The following is a 19,388-nucleotide window of genomic DNA, read 5'->3' as shown; positions in this document are numbered from 1 at the left end:
GAACAAGGATGTCTTGCTGTAGTTGTACAGGGCCTTGGTGAGACCACACCTTGAGTATTGTGTGCAGTTTTGGTCGCCTTATCTGAGGAAGGATGTTCTTGCCATGGAAGGAGTTCAGCGAAGATTCACCAGGCTGATACCTGGGCTGGTAGGAATGACATATGAGGAGAGATTGGGTCGATTGGGCTTGTACTCGCTGGAGTTTAGAAGAATGAGAGGGGATCTCATTGAAACTTATAAAATTCTAACAGGACTGGACAGACTAGATGCAGGAAGGATGTTCCCGATGGTCGGGGAGTCCAGAACCAGGGGTCACAGTCTAAAGGATAAAGGGTATGCCATTTAGGACAGAAATGAGGAGGAATTTCTTCACCCAGAGAGTGGTGAACCTGTGGAATTCTCTACCACAGAAGGCAGTAGAGGCCAATTCATTAAATATATTCAAGAAAGAGTTGGATATATTTCTTAAGGCTAAAGGGATCAAGGGATTTGGGGAGAAAGCAGGGACCATGTACTGAATTTGGATGATCAGCCATGATCACATTGAATGGTGGAGCAGGCTCAAGGGGCCGAATGGCCTACTCCTGCTCCTATCTTCTATGTTTCCAATGGGGATTGCAGTTCTTGCAGAGTGATTAGCAGGGGATGGGAGGAGAAAGTGGTCAAACTTAAAGGAATTCTTGCTGCCATTATATTTTACTACTTTGTTTTATTCACAGTCACCAATATAATTGAATGCAATATTGTCTGAGCTTATTTAGCATACTGATACCAATGTATTCAAGCACAAAAAACAATCTAAAGCCAACACGCTTCAATGCCAAGACAAAATGCTTCAGCATTATGAATATTATGGTATAATATTTTAAAGGCTTTACAACGTCAAATTGTTCCCACCATCAGTATTTCACTTCACACACTGGGCACCATTGACATCATAGAACCCAAAAAATGAGCTTGTACAAACGTGCTATCAGGCAAGACCATCAGCGGCAGTAAACGGGAAGCTTGTCTCCCGCACTGCAAGACTATGCAAACAGCATCATTAGAGAACTAAAGAAATAAGCTTCTTATACCGTTACCTCTCTATCTCAAACATGCAGATACAGACCGTATTAAAAAACAGAAACAAGTTACCGACTTACAGCTTGATTCCAGCTATAACAGGCATATGGCATGAAGTGAAAACCCATTGTACAGGAAACTTTGGTTTATCCGGAGATTATATGTCCGGAATACTCGATCTAACGGGAAAAATCAGGAGCCGTTTTCTATAAGTTTTTTTAGTTCTCGTTGCTTTTTTTTCCCCCCAGTCAGGCACTGCAAGGTCTGTAGCTATAGCAACAGCTTCAGCTAGAGACGCTTGCAGCTGCAGCCGACTGTTTTGAAGCTGTTGCTAAGCAACAGGGTTTGTTGATTCACAAGGAGCTTTTCAGTTCCGTATGTTTCAACATTAACGCTGGTATGTCCGGCACTTTTGATGGTACGGCACCAGCTCGGTCCCATCAGTGCCTGATATCAGAAAGTTTCCTGTATTTGGTTACAGGCTGGTAAATCTGAGGTTTTGACTGCACTGAAAAATAAACATTTTAAATTACAAACTAACACCCCCAAAATATATATTTTAAAGCATGTGCTTTAACAGAAATAATTTAACTAGTCATCAATGTGGTCTTTGCATTACGCAAAGATTGACACCTTACTAAAAAGGCAGGAAGAGCCGTGCTACACTTAAATAGGTAATGTCAAAGCACCTCTAATGCTAAAAAGCTCAGAATGGTGTCTCTCAACATAAGCTTAGAATGATAACATTTATAAATTGTCGTGCTGGATACTTCACTTCAGCTGGACACAGTATGAACATTTCACAAACCATTAAATTTTAATGAAATCCTAGTGAAACACTGGAATATTTATTCCTATGCAATACTGCTGAGGAATTGCTGTTGAATAGAAAAGCTGCATTCGGTACTTACTAGTGATAAACTTGTTCCAGTTCTTATACAAAAGAACTCCAAAAATTGCTGCAGCACTTAGAAGTAAAAAGGCAGTAATTCCTCCAACTAATCCAGAAATGTTTTTAGCTGTATGGAGGAAGAACACACATAAGAAATCAATGATGGGTAGCGATAGCTGCAACATGGATTTTTTTAAAACATGCAAGATTTTTGAAAAATAATTCTATTCTATAAATCAAATAACTGACAAACTTGTAGCGGGAACCTTAAATGTTTACTTCCAGAACAGTTGCATAAACTTACTGTTAAACGAGACCCAGATTTCTACTTCTTTAATCCCCAGAGGATTCTCACTCTTGCAAATATATGTTCCTTCATCCTGCTCTTTTGAGGACTTCAATATTGTTAAGCTTGAAACGACACCCTCTTGCGAGATTACATATTTGCTGCTGGAGAAAATTTCAGTCTCATTGTTTCTCAACCAGGTTAATTTGGAAGGTGGATTTCCTTCCTTGCAGTGACACGTTAAAGTTGTATTCTCCCCCACATATCCAGTTACAAGAGGTAGTGACTCAGGAAGTGGAGCCTCTGAAATGAAACAAGAGTTAGGTTCCACGCAACACTGCCCAATACTTACTGCAATCTTTTTCTTATTAAAATAGTAAAGGCTAAGCTAGTTTTATATCTTATTTGACTAAATATCAGAATTAGTCAAACATTTTTTTTTGGGAGGGGGGGAATGATTTTTTTTACATGTAATCTGAACTTTAATATTTTTGTCGATCCAATTTCAATTGTGAAAATCAACTGCAGAAAATATCAGTGAAATGAATACATGAAGAAGCGTACTTTAAAAAAAAAATCTGAAGTAGCATTTGCCGAAACTCACCTACCTTAAATGTAAGGACAAATATTTTTATTAACATTTGCTTAAAAAAAATTCAAGTGATTTTCAAAAGTTTTCTTTCCAAGAGTTGGGGATTTAAAAAAGTTTAATTTACTGATCACCTATACATACAGTCCCCACCAGTTATAGCGGGCACGTTCGTGCAAGTGCGATTTGCCCGCTATACGCGGTGGCCAGTGTATTGGGTCAGATCAATTTCAAGCAGAATTTTGACAACTTAAAACTCGTTGTTTAAGTACCGTCAGCTGTGTGTGTGAGTTCAGAACTCCACCCCCTCCCTCTCTCACGGGGATGATTCTCCAAAGAAACGGTCAGGAAGTGGCCACAGTCTCTCCACTGCTCTCCTACTCCTTTTTATTTGTTCCCAGAGTTTGCTGTTGGTGATCTGAAGAGGTTTTCTGGGCTTCTATATTGTTACTATTTCTTGAATTACAGGAAACTCTTTTTTATCCGGCACCGACGGGACCGGCGTGGTGCCGGTTTATCAAAAAGTCCAGATTACAGAGAGGTATTGTAAAAGGTACGAGAGCCCCGTACATAGCAACAGATCCAGGCTTCCCTGTTGCTATGCAACAGGTACAGGAACTCTGGTTACACAGCCACATATCCAGGAACGGCCACTAATATGAAGTAAAACTTACCTGAACCTACTCCTGAATTTTGAAGGTTAACAGAGATTTCCGGTTATTTAGGTGCCGGTAAATCGAGAGTTTCCTGCATATTTGCAAAAAAATATTCCCGGCTACAGAGATGGCATGTGAGTTGGAAACTTTTCGCCTTATTCAGCAGGCGCTCTAAACGCAGCTCGAGTTTTAGCAGGCATCGTCACTTGGGGCTGCCTGAAAGGACTTGATGACAGGTAATCACACTCAAACAGCTGCTTGAACTGCCCAAAATAGCCAGTGGCTGAATACGGTTTAAGCGGTGCTTTGGTTATAGACGCTTATGGCAACAGCAAATGGTTAGTGCCATTCGCCCGATGTAAGCGACTATCTGGGATAAGCGGGGTCGGTGTAAGTGTTGGGGACGGTCTAAAGAGGAAGCCACATTAAAAAACTGCATTGTAAGATTTATTTAGTAACTTATTATTCTTCAAATTCAGCAATGTAGATACTGCGCCAAATAAAATTACACTGATTAAGATTAAACAATTTCTTGTTTTTAAAGTCAGCAAGGATTCCAATTTTGACCTCACATGACATTGCTAGAATTAATACCATATGATCAACTACAGCTGTCCTCAATATCATAGAATGAATAAAAGTGGGTTTAAATTTTTTTATTTTTTATTACAACCATGATGAAAGCAGAGCTCGAAATACACCAAAAGGGGGGAAATTTCAGTTCATTTTTAAATATATGACTTCAGCTAAACAGAGAAAAATGAATTTTAGAAATAGGATTTGCCTTTGAAAGAGTTGTTTTGCCGGTATTGCAGAGCACATATGTAAAAGAATATTCACAGTTTCCATCTGAGACATGCTGTCTGCATAAGAGCAAGCTGGTTGTTCCGATACACAGATCAGGCAAGAGGCAAAAGCTTGGCATCTAGGCAAATGGGTATTTTATTGGGACTTCAAATTATTCTTAACGCCCAATTGGCTGTTACGGCTCAATTTGCTTTGACACGTTACATTGGATGGCCAGCAAAATACTGGGCACATCTTAAGTGTTAGAAATGGTCAAGAGCTTCACATGACCATTAAAAAGAATTCATTCAATCTTCAAAAGGAGTCTGCTTCAACATCAAAGCAAAAAGATGCAACTAGGCAGCAGCCCGGAGGTCCTCAGTTCCCTACTTCATTCTTCCCATTCCATGTGAGGAGCACCGTTGAGATATCAGCTATGTAATGTTTTATTAGAGACTTAGTCAAAAGCTACTTGAGTTACTATAACCTTGAACTGTTACAAAATAAACAAACTTTTTTCCAAAAAGGTAAAGCATTGTACTACTAGCTTTGCATTGCATGTTTCTGCTTCTATTGGCATACTGAACAAATATTGTACTTACTCAACACCAATGAGCATGATTGTTCCATCCTTTGTTCATATGCAATGTGATAACCCACACATTTAAATATTTGACCATCATGAATTGTTGACCCTTTAACTGGCAATACCATAGTATCATTTGGCCCTGGTAATCCATGTGGATGATCAGTGGATTCATAATTCTGGTTCTTACTTGACCAAGCAAATGTGGGATGGGGATATCCCTCAGTCCAGGAACAAAACAGATGCACATCATCATCAGACGATTCTGCATGGCACATTGGAGGCCCCTCTGGTGGGTCTGAAAAAATGAATGTTAAATGTCAAAAGTATACCAACAATTGGTCATGCTTCATAATATTTAAATTAGTGTATATGTAGCTTGTTGAATGAAATAAGGGTATATGTTTGCAAGAACAGTATCTCATCTTCCCCCCCCACCCCCGGAACTCTTCAGCCCTCTGATCTGAACAATAACTTCAATAGCTTCAGACCTCAGTGGCTTCCTGATTTTCCTGCTGGATTCTTTCCAATGGGTGAATTTCATATTCTGATCCATTCCCTTCCATTTGGGAACAATAAATTTCTAATGTTCCTTTAAATACCTGAGCTGATGTTTGTATAGCATGCAGCACTATAGAAACTATTATTGGGCTGTTAAACCCATTAGCTGCCTCTATGAAAGTAATTGGCATAGCTGAATTCTACATCTCTACCCACCATTCATCCTTCTGTTTATTTGGTCCTTAAAAAAAATCCTAAATCAAATTGGTAACATTTTTACTGCCCTTTACATTGCCTACTGCCAAAACTTAAAATTGCTTCTTGCCATTTATTACCTAATAGCATAAGGATACACCAGTGTTCAATATGTCAAAATGGCTACTATGGGATTTCATTTAAAAAAAATATGTTCCTTTAGGAAGAAAATACACTTTATTTCTTTAGGTCTCCCCAGATCCATTGACCAGTCAAGAGAGTAGATCAGTTCTCAGGTGGTGGAGGCAACAACAACAAGCATTTATATAGCGCTTTAACGTAGTAAAACATCCCAAGGCACTTCACAGGAGCTTTATCAAACAAAATTTGACACCGAGCCACATAAGGAGATATTAGGACCGGTTGATCAAAGACATAGGGTCGTATTTTGCAACCACTACGGGTGCGTATGAGGTGTGTACGCGCCTGTAGGGGCCGCGCAAGTTCCAGGTTTAGGCATGTGAAGCGCATGCGCTAAAACCCAGAACTTGTGATGTCAAGAATCTTCTTGATAGATCCTCCGCATCCCTGGGAAATGGGCCTCTGCGAGTGGAGCGTTGTGCTATTTGCCCAACTTCTGCCCGCTGAATGCCTGTGAAATCCTTACGCCTGGTAAAAACAGGCGAAAGGCCTGCTTTAACCAGCATAAGAGTTTTAAAAAATAGAAAAATAAAATTATCACTTATTTATACATTAAAAACCCTGTTCAATAAGGTAAGTTTATTTTTAGCCCCGTTAAAACATATACTTTTTTCCCCCAAAAATAAAATTGTTTAAAATATTTAATTAAATGGCATTTTAATTCATTTTAAATGTCATTTTTTTTTTAATTTCATGCGTTCATGTTTTTTTTTTTAAAAAGTGATCCCCATTCATACTTATGGGAGTTCCGTACGTACGGAATGGGGATTCCCTTCTTTTATTGGTTGGGCCAGCCCACGTGATCGCAGGGGCACTTGCGAACCGCATGCACCCCGGGATACGTGGACCTCTACCCGCGCGTACCCGGAGAAGCCCAGGATCGCAAGCCTCCATACCTTCCCGACCACCAGGTAAATGCGTAGATTTTTTTTTTTTTTTTTTTTAAAACAGGTCGGAGGCATCTGCCCGCGGGAAGCCTCCGATCGCAAATTTTGGGCCATAGGTTTTAAAGAGCGCCTTAAAAGGAGGGGGGTTTAGGGAGGGAATTCCACTTTTGATCCAGATCCCTCAATACCCTTACCCAACAAAAATCTATCACTCTCAGTCTTGAAAATTTCAATTGACGCAACATCCACAGCATTTTGGGGAGTGAGTTCCAGATTTACACTATCCTTTGTGTGAAAAAGTGCTTCCTGATTCTAATTTTAGGATTATGCCCTCTTGTTTTGGATTCTCCCACCACAGGAAATAGTTTTACTGTATCTACCCGATCAATTCCTTCAATTAGATCACCCCTCAACCCTCTAAACTCAAGGGAATACAAACCAAGTTTATACAAACTTCTTATAATTTAACCCTGGTATCATTTTTAACTGACCTAACCGCTTATTCCGTACCAGTTGTGCCCATTAAATACATAGTGCTCTTTTTATGTTTTTGAGTAGGATTCGTCCCCTCCCCTGGTTTCTATTAATTTATTCTATCTTCTTATTCATCCACCTGGCCCGATGCCTCTGCAGTCACAGAGCTTGCTCCAAGGTGATTCTCAAAGCACTTGGGGGGGGGGGGGGGGGGGGGGGGGAAAAGGTCATAGAGTTATACAGCACAGAAAGAGGCCCTTCGGCCCATCGTGTCTGCGCCGTCCATCAAGCCCTGTCCAATCTAATCCCATTTTCCAGCATTTGGTCCATAGTCTTGTATGCAATGGCATTTCAAGTGCTCATCCAAATGCTTCTTGAATGTTGTGAGGGTTCCTGCCTCTACCACCCTTTCAGGCAGTGAGTTCCAGACTCCAACCACCCTCTGGGTGAAAAAGTTCCTCCTCAAATCCCCTCTAAACCTCCTGCCCCTTACCTTGAATCTATGCCCCCTTGTTACTGACCCCCCTACTAAGGGGAAAAGTTCCTCTTTATCTACCCTATCTATGCCCCTCATCATTTTGTACACCTCAATCAGGTCCCCCCTCAGCCTTCTTTGCTCCAAGGAAAACAACCCCAGCCTGTCCAGCCTCTCTTCATAGCTGAAGCGCTCCATCCCAGGTAACATCCTGGTGAATCTTCTCTGCACCCTCTCCAAAGCAATCACATCCTTCCTATAGTGAGGCGACCAGAACTGCACACAGTACTCCAGCTGTGGCCTTACCAGCGTTTTGTACAGCTCCATCATAACCTCCCTGCTCTTATATTCTATGCCTCGGCTAATGAAGGCAAGTATCCCATATGCCTTTTTAACCACCTTATCTACCTGATCCGCTGCCTTCAGGGATCTATGTACATGTACACCAAGGTCCCTCTGACCCTCTGTGCTTCCTAGGGCCCTACCACTCATTGTGTATTCCCTTGCCTTATTTGTCCGTCCAAAATGCATCACCTCGCACTTTGCAGGGTTAAATTCCATTTGCCACTTTTCCGCCCATCTGACCAACCCGTTTATATCGTCCTGTAGCCTGAGGCTTTCCTCCTCGCAATTTACCACCCCACCAATTTTCGTGTCATCTGCGAACTTACTGATCATACCTTTTACATTCTCATCCAAATCATTTATGTAGATCACAAACAGCAAGGGACCCAGCACCGATCCCTGAGGTACCCCACTGGACACAGGCTTCCAGTCACAAAAGCAACCTTCGACCATCACCCTCTGCCTCCTGCCACTCAGCCAGTTTAGGATCCAACGTGCCAAGGCACCCTGGATCCCATGGGCTCTTACTTTCTTGACCAGTCTCCTATGCAGGACTTTGTCAAAAACCTTACTGAAGTCCATGTATACCACATCCACAGCATTTCCCTCATCCACACACCTTGTCACCCCCTCGAAAAATTCAATCAGATTGGTCAGACATGATTTACCCTTGACAAAGCTATGCTGACTATCCCCGATTAATCCTTGCCTCTCCAAGTGGAGACTAATTTTGTCGCTCAGAATTTTTTCCAATAATTTCCCTACCACAGATGTTAGGCTCACTGGCCTGTAATTCCCTGGTTTATCCCTGCTACCCTTCTTGAATAATGGTACTACGTTAGCTGTTCTCCAGTCCTCTGGTACATCCCCTGTGGCCAGAGAGGTTCTGAAAATTTGTGTCAGAGCCCCTGCAATCTCCTCCTTTGCCTCAGGACCTCCCAGACATAACTCCCCACTGACTTCAGGCACTCACACACCCCTTTGATGAGAGTCACTGCAGCTTTCACTCAGTGATTCAGCACAAAGATTTACGTGAACGCTTTAGTACAGGAACCAATTCAAATCTCAATGAGTATCAGTGGCATTTCATGGTCTACATAGAAGTTGAATGCTAAGCAAAGTTAAAATTTGATACATTATTTTTTCTGTTTTGGATCTTTTTTGTTTTGAATCTTTCCTACATTAATGAAGTGCTTACTGATGAGGAAAGTAACAGCCTCAATAAATTTAAAATGTAAACACACCTGCTTTGCTGGAGTGGGCCTTTGGCGTAGCGGTAGCATCCCCACCGCTGGGCCAGAAGGCGTAGGGTTTCGAACCCCGCTCCAGACAGTCCCGGCAAGTGGAGTCGGAGCTCCGGCTCTAAATCCTGGGTTGACATCTAGCGGAATACTTGCGTCCGTGGGTGTGGGTGGCCCCCCCCCCCTCGTATGGGTTGTGGGAGCCCATAAAACCCTCCCGCCATAGGACTAACCACCATAATGGCTGGTACGAAGATGGTTACGGTCACGGAAGGAGTGTTAATCGCGGCCAGAAATCCTTCCACTACTTCATACAGTTCCCCAAAGGGAACAGTGTGAAGACACGTACGACAACGACCTGCTTTTCTAATTTCCAATACCTTCTGGAAAATTAGACTTTATTCTTCATCAGTAAAAAAAGAGTTGTTTTAGCAGAGATATTACAAAGTGCAAAAGTAACTTACAGTAGACAAGAACTTCCTTGGTTACAGTTTTGACTTTTGAGCAGGTATAATTGCCCTGGTAGTCATAACCCATATTGAAAAGTTTAAATTCTGTATGGTTCCCCATAACATTTGTAAAATTTTCCTGCTTTGAATCTGGATGAATAAAGATCCACGATATGTTTGGCTTTTGTTGTGACCTGCTTGAGCAGCTGAATGAAACATTTTTGTGTTTGATTACATAGATAGTCCCATTTGGTAACTCTTCTCCAGGACTAATGGTAATGACAAATTCCTCAGCATCATCTGCAAGTACAAAAAGTACATTTTAGCCAGAAGGAAAAACAACAAAGCATTTAGAGCTATTATCAACATTAACTAAGAAATCAGGTAAATATACATTTTAATTCTTTAATAAATAGAAGCTTAGCTCATGTTACTCCTCTCCCCCAATTGGAAAGTAAACTTGGAGGGTGTTGTGGACTTTGACGATTGCCATTACTTTCATTTGTAAGAAAAAATTGGAAGTCCCTTTGGACTGTATGTTCAATGGATCGAAGCGGACTCCATACTGGTAACAGTTATGATTTTATTTAAGCATAAATGACACTTAATACACTCAATATTTGAGCAACAGTTTACAAAGTACAACTGAGAATTATATTACCCGTTATAATTTTCCTTTGGGCAGTAGGCGTGGCTCGTTCCTCATTCCTTCTACTCACGTGTGCGTCTGCACCTGTCCGGCTCAGTACCCTTCCTGACCCTTCTACACAGAGAATGACCCAAATCCACAGGATATACCCAAAGAACTGGAACTACAGAAAGACCCATCCAATCATGCATCTTCCATACCCACTATTGTACTTGGCAAGTTCTGTCTCCAGGCACAGGCCTTGGGCTTGCCTCATCTGTTTTTCAGACTTAGCACAAGCTTTTTGTTTTGAGTTTCTATTGCCATGGTGATGATGCAACCCAGGACCTTGATGATAATGGGTTCTAATTAGAGTCTGGTTTTTAATATGCTTTCCCCAACTCTAACAGAGATAAGAATAAATTAATAAACCTATACTAACTTAATAAAAACTATAAACTGACAATCTTAATATTAAACTACGGTCTAGCAAAGGTTAATACTGAAAAGTAGTAAAAGGGACTTAGTTGGCTATGTTCAATGACTCGCAAGCGTTTGGACATTCGCACAGACACAAGGAGATAAGAGAAGAACTTTTTGTTCTTTTTCTCTCGCTTCCCTAACAACAAGTATGTTTTTGCCATAAACAAGGCCATTTGTGATGCACCCAGTACCTGGGAGTCTGAAAGTCATGGATTCTGCAGAACATCAGTTCTAACAAAAAGCTTAGGGTCATTTAATTCTTGCAATGCCTGATTCCATCAAAATACCCTCATAAGCCCATATTTTTACACATTGTACAACTGGAAGTGGGTTTGCTGTAGTGCAAAGCAACTATATCTGTTACTCCCAAGAGTAACGGAGTAATAGAACCAATATCAGTTAAAGCTTAATTATGTAAGTAGAATTACCTCTGTAAATGCCTAAATTCTGTTACAAATGCAATTTGGATGTTGAATGAAAACATACTCTCAAAGTTTAAAAAGTCCAAGAGGTCATGTGTACAAAAAGCCTAACACTATTCTATTTATCGTATCTTTAACAGTTAAATGCCTTACTACACCCAAGTGATAACAGAATGTGTGTGCAATGCTCAGCAGTTTGTTACAAACCTTTGGCAACTAATGGGCATTTTACAATGGCCAACTCTTTTTTGGATCCCACATTTAGCTTCTTAAAAAACAAGTTTTAACATTCAACACTTCTCTCCCCACCTCACTAATAGTTTATTTTTGACACTTTGCTTTAAAGAGAGAAGAACCAAGTCATTTCCTACCAAGATTACCAATCCTGTTGATCCCGGGTTGGTTTTACCAAATCCAGCTGTGTACAACCATGGGAATGTCACCTTCACAGTAAAACCAGCCAGGGTGCCACATTAAAATAACATTTTGAAATCTTCACTTGATTTCCATCACGATTAAGAGAAAAATTAAAGTTCTATGCTTATGTTTGTGTATTCACACTCTTGGGATATTGAAATTTGGGGAAAGTCCATGAACAGTACAAACTGCATATGGTCTATTGGAAGGAGTAGACATCTGGGGCTAAAACTCAGAACTCCCCAGTCTTCCTCACTTCATAAACAACTTCATGTGTTTAATTGGGATGGTTTTATAAGTTTCTCTTAAAATTTGCTGATGTTAACATCATTGCCTTTTCTCATCTCCTACTTTCTTATATACCAAATTTTATCTTTTCTTAAAAAGAAAAATAAATCATATTGAAGTGAGCAGAAACATAGCTAACAATTCTTAGCTCATGCAAGACTGTTTCTTTTGTTGTCTACATAAATGAAAGGAATGAATACTCACAACTCTTAACCCCGAGTTACTTGTAACAAATATTTCTAATAAAGGCAGCATACTGCAAATGTTGGAAATCAAACAAAAACAGAAAAGGCTGGAAACACACAAGTCAGTCAGTACCTGTGGAGAGACCAGTCAATTCAATTCAATTCACTTTATTGGCATGACAAGGTACATCTTATGTTGCCAAAGCATCGAAAAACATTCATGGTTGTACACAAAAATACAGATCTATCCATACAGTGTATAAACAGATATATCCCTGAGTGTATAAATATACATTCATATAATTTGTATATACTCTTCTTATATTTAGTGGTTGTCCCTCTGTTTATGGCAAGCTGTAACATAGTGTGCCACTAAGGTTACACAATTTCTCTCTTCCCCTAGTAGGTATGGGAGTTTTTGGTCGTCATTCAAATTTCTGAATTCCGGGCATATTTTTGTGAATTTTGGGTACAAATTCTCCCTTATGCCCTGATATTTTCTACAAGCTGTGAGGAAGTGCATCTCTGTCTCCACCACTCCCTGACTGCAGTGAGAGCATATCCTGTCCTCTCTTGGTAGCCGGGTCTGCCTGTGTCTACCTTTTTCGATCGCCAGGCTATGTTCACTAAGTCTGTACATTGTCAAGGTTTTTCTCAGTTTGCTATCCTTTACCATGGTCAGGTAATCAGCCATGTTGTATTGTCTGTTTAGGGCCAAGTAGCAATTGAGTTTGCTTTGGGTTTTTGTTGTTTCTGCCCAATATGACAGATATTTTTCCTTTTGCTTAGCGACGATTGTGTTGGGTCGAATTCTTTGTGTTACGCTGTCACTGTCCTGGGGCTGGTTATTGTTAGTAGTGTTAGTAGTTACTTCACTGAGTCCCAGGACTAGTTGACTGAGGGTATTCTTCTTTATGGTCCTCTCTTGGCATTTCAGGGCTCCGTAATGATAGCATTGGGGGTTGCTCATTTTTAGGTGTTTCCAAAATTTGGTGGTTCTTTTTTGGATAGTGATTATTAATGGATATTGGCCGAGTTCTGCCCTGCATGCATTGTTTACGGTTTTCCTTTGAGCCCGGAGGATACTTTTACAGAATTCTGCATGTAGGATCTCAATTGGGTGTTTGTCCCATTTTGCAAATTCTTGTTGTGTTAGTGGTCCCCACACCTCACTGCCATAGAGTGCAATTGGTTCAATTACTGATTTGAAAATTTTGAGCCAATTGCTAATTGGGATTTCTATTTGGATTGATTTTTTAATGGCATAGAAAGCCCTTCTTGCTTTCTCTTTCAGTTCATTCACAGCCAGATGAAAATTTCCCGTAGAACTGATTTTTAAGCCCAAGTATGTGTAGTTAGTGGTTTGTTCAATTTTGGTTGTTCCTAGTGTGAAATTTATTTTGGGTCCCTGATGCCTGGATCTTTGCTGGAACACAAGGACTTTGGTTTTTTGGGGATTTATTGTCAGGGCCCAGGTCTGGCAGTACGACTCCATCAGATCCAGGTTCTGCTGTAGACCCTCCTTAGTTGGTGACAGCAGAACCAGGTCATCTGCATAGAGGAGGAATTTAACCTTGGATTCATATAGGGTGAGGCCGGGTGCTGTAGATTGTTCAAGTAGTTTTGCCAATTCATTTATGTAAATATTAAAGAGTGTCGGTGAGATGGGCGAGCCCTGCGCCACCCCACGCCCCTGTGGGAAGTATTTTGTTTGTTTGTCTCCAATTTTAACTGCACATTTGTTGTTTGTATACATTGATTTAATTACATCATATGTTTTTCCCCCTACCCCGCTTTCGATAAGTTTCAGGAATAAACCGTCGTGCCAGATGGAATCGAAAGCCTTCTGGAAATCTATAAAGCATGCGTAGATTTTGCTTTTGTTTTGATGAACGTGTTTGTCAATTAGGGTCTGTAGGGTGAAGATATGATCTGATGTTCTATAGTTTGGCAGGAATCCAATTTGGCTTTTACTCAAGACATTGTGCTCCTCAAGGAAGTTTATAATACTACAGAATACCTTCCCCAGGTTACTGTTTACACAGATGCCTTGATAGTTATTTGGGTCGACTTTGTCCCCACTTTTGTATATGGGCGTTATGAGTCCTTTGTTCCAGATATCAGGGAAGTAACCGACACTCAGAACCAAGTTGAAGAGTTTTAGGATAGCCAGTTTCATTTTATCGTCTGTGTGTTTAATCATCTCGCTTAGTATGCCGTCTGCACCGCAAGCTTTTCCTGGTCGCAGGTCCTTGAGTTTTTCAACTAGTTCTTTTTCTGTTATTATGGAGTCTAGCGGGTTTTGGTTATCTTTTATGGCCATTTCGAGCTTTTCCAGTTTTTTGCATATTTGGTGTTGCTCTGGTCTTAGTGTGTTTTTCTGGTATCGTTTTTCAAAGTGGTTTTCCCATGTGTCTCCATTTTGAATGGCCAATTCGTCGTGTTGCTTTTTGTGTAATGTATTCCAGTTGTCCCAGAAACAATTGGAATCAATGGATTCCTCAATGGAGCTGAGTGTATTCTTAATATACTGCTCTTTTTTGGCTCTGAGTGTGTTTCTGTATTGTGTTAGTGTCTGACAATAAGTAAGGCGTAATTCCTCGTTTTCTGGCTGTCTGTGTTTTTGGTTTGATATTTTTCTAAGTTTTTTCCTCATGTTATAGCAATCTGGGTCAAACCATTTTTCATAGTTTTTTGTTTTGGGTTTGTTTTTGCGAGCTTTCAAGTTTGACCTTGTTGCCAAATTATCAAAAATATTGTTTAGGTTATTCACTGCCCGGTTTACGCCTTCTTTATTGTGAGTGTATATGTTATCCAGAAAGGTGTCCAATAGAGCTTGAGTTGATTCATTGCTAATTGCTTTCTGGTATTTTTCCGTGCTGCTTTTGGCCCATCTGTATGATTTTTTGGTGTTGTGTTTCTGTGTTGGTTGTTTCTGTCTTTTTAAGATACATAGTAATTTGACTGTGGTCTGACAGTGTTGTTTGTGGTTTGACTGTGAATGCTCTGAAAGAGGATGGGTCCAAATCCGTAGTCATATAGTCTACGGTGCTACAGCCAAGAGGTGAGCAATAGGTCAATCTTCCTAGGAGGTCTCCCATGAACCTACCATTGACAATGTACAGACCCAGGCTTCGACAGAGCTGCAGGAGCTGTTTTCCGTTGGTATTTGTCTGCTTGTCGCAGTTATGCCTGTATGGAAGGGAAGGGATATTGAAGTGGTTATTCCCGAATATGTAATTGTTTCCCTGATTATTGGTGAAGTCTGGTTCTTCGCCAGTTCTTGAATTGAGGTCACCACAGATCAACACGTTCCCCTGGGCCTGGAATTGGATAATCTCCCTCTCAATGTTGGAGAAGGTGTCTTCTTTAAAGTATGGGGATTCCATTGGGGGGATATAGAGTGCGCAAATGAAAACATCTTGGGTGTTAGAGATAATCCCCCTCTCAATTTTGAGCCACATGTGGTTTTCGCCCTTTTTTATAAATTTGATGCAATTCTTAAGCTTTTTAAACCAAATCAGTATGCCTCCGGAGTCTCTGCCTTGGGTTACTCCTGGCAATTTATTGGAGGGGACCACCAGCTCTGTGTACCCTTGGGGACAGCCAGTGTGTCCTTCTCCTCTATACCAAGTTTCCTGTAAAATGATAATATCCAGATCTTTAGTTTCATCTATGAACTCTGGGGTCCTACTCTTCACGTCTAGCACCGAAGAGCGTAGACCTTGGATATTCCAGGTCGAAATATATAAGGATTTCATGTTAAGTTTGATCATTTACTATGATAGGTTAAAGAATGATATGTGTTTGTCGTGTCTAAATGGGGGAAAAAAACGATCATCTCAATTGTCTATAAATGCTAATACTACTTGGTTACAATTCTTTCTAGTAATTAGTCCTTTTTTTTTCCTGATCCATAAGGTGGAAGTAGATGCTGCTGCACGTCTGCTTAGTGTCTCTTAATGGATTGTCTCTGCCTGAGGTATTGCGTATTCAGCCTAGCCCCTCTTCAGAACTGAGATGGGAGGATGTGAACAAGCATATTAATAGAATCAGGAAAAAAAAGCAGGAAAGAAAAAAAATCAAAAACACAGATGTATCAGTGGGATGATCTCATCATCTCAGTCAAGCAATGGAAATAAGTGTTAAAGACGTTAAGGAAACAAAGAATAGCTACGGTAGTGAAGGGCTACCGAAAGAAAAAAGGTGAGAGAATGGGGAGGGATGAAAAACACAAAATCTATTGACTAGGTTTTAAATTGAAACAGAAACTGCTGGCAAAGTACAGTAGGTCCATCAGCTCTGAAAATAAAAAATAAACAGGTCAAAACTGAGAGCACAGATCCTTCCCTCCTCCCACCACCACCCACCCCTTCCACAAACCCATTCTCCTTCCCATTAGACACCAACAGACTCACATCATCGATAACTCTTGCTGTAAAGAAAATGGAGGACAAAGCCGACACTTGAAGTTAGGGAAGTCAGTGTTTGGACCAGAGGGCTACAGGAGAAATGAGCTATTGTTCCAGAAACTTTCATTAGAGATCTGTTGTAACAGAATAAGAGGCCAAAGATAGAGGTCAGAGTGTGAATGGGAGGGGAAGTTGAAGTGATAAGCCACAGGGAACTGAAGGACACACAAAGATGGAATGGAGATGATCAGTAAAGCAATCATCTAATTGCTTATTTTCAATGTGCCTATTTTATTTAATTTTGGCCAGTTTTTCTATTGCTTTCTGCCCTGATCCAGTGATTGGCAGACACAGACACGCGCATGGGGGGAAACCAGCCAGCATTCCGTTCCCCAATGCAGAGGTGACACAATCAATTACTGTATTCCTTCCTTGCCACTACCATAGCCGAGGTCAACAACACAGACCAGAATTTGAATCTGGACATTTCTGGTTTGTTCAGAGCAAACCCTGGGAATGGATTAGAAACTGAAAAGTAGAAGACAACCAGTACTCATTAGAAAGTTATGTTGGGGAGCGAGGAAATACAGAACGGGGTGCCTCGAAGTTCATTGCTGCGACCATTAGAGTTTCTAATTTACATGTGATCTGGATTCAGAAACTCAGGTGTTGGTTAAATTTTCAGATACCAAACTAGGAAGGGCAGTGGAATCAAAAGCAGCACCTCAGGAACTTCAGAATGAGTTGGACAAAATATGTATGTGGGCGGAACAATGGCTGATGAAATTTAGTGCAGACAAAACGTAAAGTGATACAGATAGGAAGATTAAAAATGACAAGCAATGTTCCCTGTAACTTTTTTTGGCCCTGCGCGGCCCCTTTAAGGGGCTGTGCGGGCCATTCAAAATACCGTACATGTGCGGTTTTTGCATTGAAAAGCCGACAGGCCAGCTACGCGGGTTTCCTGGAACGCTGCGCAGTTAGCAGGGAAATTTGATGACAAGCAGACTTCATGAATGGTGCTGAAATAGCTAAGGATGAAGTTGAAAGAGACCCAAGTGTCTCAGTAGACTCAATGCTAAACATGTCCAACCAATGCAGAGCAGCAATCGACAAAACCAATAGGCTATGGTGTTCCTAGAGCATAAATGAGTTCTGGTGAGGTTGTCGACCTGAAATGTTAACTTTGTTTTTCTCTTTCCACAGATGTTGTCTGATCTGCTGAGTGTTTCCAAAAATTTCTGTTTCTATTTCAGATTTCCAGCATCTACAACATTTTGATTTTGAGTATAAGCGAGAGCAGGTAATGATCAAACTTTATAGTGTTCTACTCAGACCACACTTTGAATACTTCATCCAGTTCTGGTTGCCAGAGACATTCAAGGGCTGGAATCAGTTCAGAGAAGATCCACAAGGCTGATTCCCAGTGTAAGGGATCTGAGTGGAGAAGTTTGGGCCGATCAGCTTGGAAAGAGAGTGATTTTATAGAGATATCTAAAAATGTTACGGGTATAAAAAATTAACCTAGATTATCACCTTAAATGAAACTGTGGGAATATAAACTAGGGACACAGGTTTAAACCTAACAAGGCTATTTTTAGAACAAAGATCAGGAAGATCATCCTCATACATTTGAGCAATCAACATATGGAATAAACTTCCAGATGGAATCGTGGAGGCAAAAACCCTGGAAATATTTGGATGCTATAATGGGGTGGTATAGTGATCTTCCTCGATGGTTGCATCCACCTTCTGAGTGATCAGGGAAATCTAAATTGCGACATCAAACACATAAAAAAACTGGAACATATTGTGCCTGTAATACACTCCCACGTGGAAGAGTGCCAGAGGCGCATTAGAAGGATCTATTAAAATTAGAATGGCCGTCACAGCAGCATGCGCTGTTGGACCTTTAATAAAGGGGAAAAGGCTTCTTCCGGCTTTAAATACAATTCCTAGAGACATTAGGATTGTATCAGTTACAATCCCCAATTCGAGAAGTTTGTACTCTAACAATACCAAGTAATAGCATACAATACCGACCTTACCTCTAAAGTAAAAGTTACTGTTACTAGAAAAATATATAATTGCCCCGCTATCAGTTAAACATTAGTGTTTTAAATAAACTAAAACCCAAACAAGTGAAAGAAATGAAAATGATGTCTGGGAGCAGGGGGAACTAACATTTGCAAAAACAACTTGCATAAACATGTCGAACGCAAACTTGTTTTCAAAACACACAAACAATTCTTGGAAAAACTCACAGAGTGCTCGATCGGTTAAACAATAAAATGAACAATACAAAGCCTACCTGCCCCGACCACGGCACACAACGTTAGGCAGAGAACAACCAAACAATTGGGGCAACCCATGTTTTTTTTTGCCGGCTGACCAGCGAGCAACTCTCGGCCGAGGACAATAACCTTTAGCACTTCCTGTTCGCGTGCGCACGCGCAGCACGCCTCACCTGTCGGCACAGGTGAGCTCAGCCCCAGAGCCGCCCGCTGAGACGCTCCTCCCACTCCCCTCGGTAAACAGCCCCAGTGCGGCCCTGCCAGCCTCACTTCCAGATGTGCTTTCCTGTTGCCTGAATGCGGGGGCGGGGGAGTATAATCAACAATTTATAAATAATGATACATAAGTGAAACAAAACCAAGCATGGCAGAAGTCCAACTCCAACCACTCTTTGACTAATACATTCTAACTGTCCTTGCACTTCATAAGTAATTCATCAGCTGTGAAGCGCTTTAGAAAACAATAGAAACATAGAAGATAGGAGCAGGAGTAGGCCATTCGGCCCCTCGAGCCTGCTCCGCCATTCAATGCGCTCATGGCTGATCATCCAAATTCAGTAACCTGTCCCTGCTTTCTCCCCATATCCCTTGATCCCTTTAGCCTTGAGAAATATATCCAACTCCTTCTTGA

The 19,388-nt window shown here is 40.9% G+C and overlaps 1 protein-coding gene across 1 annotated transcript in view; it reads right to left on the bottom strand.

Annotated features, from left to right (window-relative positions):
- The window catches only part of vsig10 (V-set and immunoglobulin domain containing 10), a 49,147-nt gene extending 30,181 nt beyond the window's left edge, over positions 1–18,966 (bottom strand). Inside the window, exons 1-5 of the mRNA XM_085961778.1 lie at positions 18,775–18,966; positions 9,644–9,928; positions 4,877–5,158; positions 2,262–2,546; positions 1,977–2,084 (exon numbers count right to left, since the gene is read on the bottom strand). Coding sequence (XP_085817904.1) covers positions 1,977–2,084; positions 2,262–2,546; positions 4,877–5,158; positions 9,644–9,928; positions 18,775–18,835 — 1,021 coding nt within the window. The 5' untranslated portion in view covers positions 18,836–18,966. The remainder of the gene's footprint in view (positions 1–1,976; positions 2,085–2,261; positions 2,547–4,876; positions 5,159–9,643; positions 9,929–18,774) is intronic.
- Positions 18,967–19,388: the final 422 nt, after the last annotated feature.

Source organism: Somniosus microcephalus, chromosome 19 (genome assembly GCF_052327205.1).
Source record: "Somniosus microcephalus isolate GS21.2 chromosome 19, FLI_Smic_1.0, whole genome shotgun sequence".
Lineage (NCBI taxonomy): Eukaryota > Metazoa > Chordata > Chondrichthyes > Squaliformes > Somniosidae > Somniosus > Somniosus microcephalus.
The sequence above is the reverse complement of the archived record's forward strand: the minus strand, read 5'-3'. Positions and strand labels throughout refer to the sequence as shown.